The sequence below is a fragment of the Branchiostoma floridae genome, chromosome 13, assembly GCF_000003815.2.
Source record: "Branchiostoma floridae strain S238N-H82 chromosome 13, Bfl_VNyyK, whole genome shotgun sequence".
In the NCBI taxonomy this organism is placed as follows: Eukaryota; Metazoa; Chordata; class Leptocardii; order Amphioxiformes; family Branchiostomatidae; genus Branchiostoma; species Branchiostoma floridae.
Window position 1 is genome coordinate 14388145 of NC_049991.1, and position 3095 is coordinate 14391239.

At 45.9% G+C, this 3095-nt stretch overlaps 1 protein-coding gene across 1 annotated transcript in view; it reads left to right on the top strand.

The window, feature by feature from the left end:
• The first annotated feature begins 1809 nt into the window (after positions 1-1809).
• The window catches only part of LOC118428437 (chromobox protein homolog 2-like), a 2746-nt gene continuing 1460 nt past the window's right edge, over positions 1810-3095 (top strand). Inside the window, exons 1-5 of the mRNA XM_035838501.1 lie at positions 1810-1978; positions 2074-2117; positions 2218-2283; positions 2421-2484; positions 2656-3095. Of these exons, the coding sequence (XP_035694394.1) occupies positions 1910-1978; positions 2074-2117; positions 2218-2283; positions 2421-2484; positions 2656-3095 (683 nt within the window). The 5' untranslated portion in view covers positions 1810-1909. The remainder of the gene's footprint in view (positions 1979-2073; positions 2118-2217; positions 2284-2420; positions 2485-2655) is intronic.

Sequence of the window (3095 nt, forward strand, 5' to 3'; positions counted from 1 at the left end):
ATACCGGCTTATAGTGACCCACTTTAAAGCAATAATTTCTTCGTTTATAGTGTTCTAACATCCACTGGATGGCACGATCAATACAACACTCAGGTTATAGCTGTTTTGCTTACTGCATATCTTTTAGAATATAAGTGCTGGGTTGGTGTGTGTCTAGGGGCATTTTACATAAAAGGCAAATGGTGGTAAATGGTGAAATTGTGCAAAGATTAGATATGGCATTTTATCTATTAAAAGTCGGTTTGTCAAAACGTATGAGGAATATGAACTTTTCAGTGCTACCCATGTGTCTAAAGTGATGGGATTTGCTTTCGGTATAATAACTAGGTAGGATATTTCTATAATTAAACATACAGAGTACAATCTATGAAACTAGCTCATAATAATAAGTTTGATGATAAGTTTGTTGCAAATCCTTGCCCGAAGGCTAATTGCAGGTGACAACAATACACTTTTGCTGGCCGTTTCTTTTTGCACTGGGTGGCTTGTACTTCCGGCCCAGGACAAAAAGAAGCGGCCAGCAACTCCAAGAGTATATTATGGGCCCAAAAAGACGAAAAAAGGTCAAGAGAGCCTGCTATGGAGGCTACTGCTTTACCCTATTAATCTCCAAGCAGACCCTACACTACAGTAGCATAAGATAATATCAAAAGCTGTCAGAGTAGTGAAGCCGGCCTAGGTGTGTGTTTCGCTAATGTACACCTCTTGGCTGACTACATTCCTTGGCCAGTTTACTGTTTAGTACTATTTTATGCCATTGTGGGGTCTGCTTGGAGATTATCTTTACCCAACTCCGAGCGGCAGGTCCTTTGTTGTGTTGGTTCTGTGGCGCTGGATAGTCGGCGTCCCCTGGGAAATGTTTGCCGCCGTGATTTATGCAGTAATCTGTGGAACAGATTACCGCGGGTCACGCCGATTATTCATGCCGCTCGGACCGGACCGGACAAGGGACGGACAGGACCACAAATACAAGCTGCCTGCCTCCGAAAACATGTACACTTACAGTTCTACTACTCAAAAGAAGTAGACTTAACGACTCACTAGATACCTCAGTCATCTTCAGCTCTCAGGCCCCACTCTCATGCTATCGCGTATAACGTGTTACATGCTACACCACGCATTCTCTTTTCTGGATACAGCAAGGAGCTTTTAAAAGCTCCTTGGATACAGGTATCACGTCGACTGTTAAGCTGGTTTGTAAACAACAATGAAACGACGAGCTACAATACCTACAATATGGCCCACTTTCTGTCAGATAGACCAAAGTGAACTGAAGAGTCCCACCTTTGTTCTTGGACCAGTCGCTGATGTTGCCTCGCTTGTTATCTATAAAAAACACATAAAAAGTGAAACACCACACGTTTCTAACGAGATGACCAGATCGTTAAATTTGACAATACTGTAATGTGAGTTTGACAAAGTAGGTTCGACTTTATTAGTTCATCCGTTATTCGTATGCTGAAATAAAACATATATTTCGGAACATTCGTTGACTGTCCAACTGGAAAAATAACGAATGTGATTCTAATAAACAGTGATCTTCATGAACACGGAACTAATGTCAACACAGATATGGAATGCATCTGATGTACGCAAGTGAGCAATTTGCCGAAATAGAAACATTACTAGTATTCGTGTTTCCAGTAAAAAAACGTAATCATGAATTTTTCCGTTGATTTAAAATTATATATAATACACAGTTAATTTATAGAAAGGAATTAAGTGACAAGAATTCTGTGGTCTCTTGTTTTATGTTTTTGGATCTTTAGACAAACAACGGTTCTCCCCTTGACGATAACAGCTTGCGCGATGACGTTTCCAGCGTCACGTGAGAGTATTATGGGATGCGCACCACAGGGAATTCCAACATTGGAGGTCGGCAGCACGCAGCAGCTTTATCTGCCGAAACATGGAGCTGTCGGCTGTAGGGGAACGAGTTTTCGCCGCCGAATGCCTGGTCAAAAAAAGGATCCGAAAGGTGATGCCCGTTCTCTACGTGTCCTCCGGTTTGTGTAGTTTGTGCCCGTGCACACGACATGTCTGTCTCACTATTGCTGTGTTTTCTATTTCCAGTGCAAAGCCGAGTACCTAGTGAAATGGAAGGGGTGGTCGCCCAAGTAAGTACGGTCTGTGGATGGTTTGAGTAGCGTCCAGATTTGTCCATTTTCGCTACCTTTTTGTCCTCGCCCTGTCTCACCACCGACATGTTGTGTTCAGGTACAACACCTGGGAGCCGGAGGAGAATATTCTGGACCCCAGACTTCTCGCAGCCTTCGAAAATAGGTGGGTTTTGTGGGGTTTTCTGGCCGCCTCTGCGTGCCCCATTTTCTAAACATGGCGGATTTGGGAGTCAGAAGCTCATTGCATTTAAGTTCGGGAAATGGCCAGTCGGTGATTTTGTGTCTTTGTGACCATTTCAGCTTACGTGAAAGGGAGGTGGGTGGCCACAAGAGAGGTCCCAAGCCGAAAAAGCTTCGTCTACAGGTAAAAATAATTTACTGATTTTCACTATCATCCATTGAGAGACATATCTACTGGTGCTACACTAAGCATTTCACATTTTATTCAATTATGCTCTAAATCTCCTTTACGGTTGTTTCAGCAAAGCCAAATAGTTGTGATGTTTATGTGTTTCTTCATGTTTTCCTTCCACAGATGAGACACGGGGACGCTTCTGTGGCGCTCCCCGAACCTAACTCGGAAGGGTACGCGGAGCAGGAGGACCCTGGCGGCCATGTTAGAACTGAGGAGGAAGAAGCACCAGGCGGCAGTCCAGACCAAGAGACGTCCCAATCGAACGGGCTGGTTTCGTCCCGTCCTGCCGCTTCTCCGCCGAGTGAAGACGACCAAGTCCCGAGCCCGGCAGGGATGTCTTCCGGGGAAGACCAGCCGAGCCCGGGCGGGCAGCAGATCGCAGGCAGTCCGGGGAGAAGCCCGACTCCCGCCCGGCCTCCCTGGGAAAGGGAAACCCAACACAAAGGTCACTTCGGAGGGGCAACTAAATCGGCTGGTGACGAGATCTCGCTGCCAAGCCGGAGTCCCGCCGCACCACTAAATCACACCAAGGCCTCGGAGCGACCGGCCCCGCTTCTCAA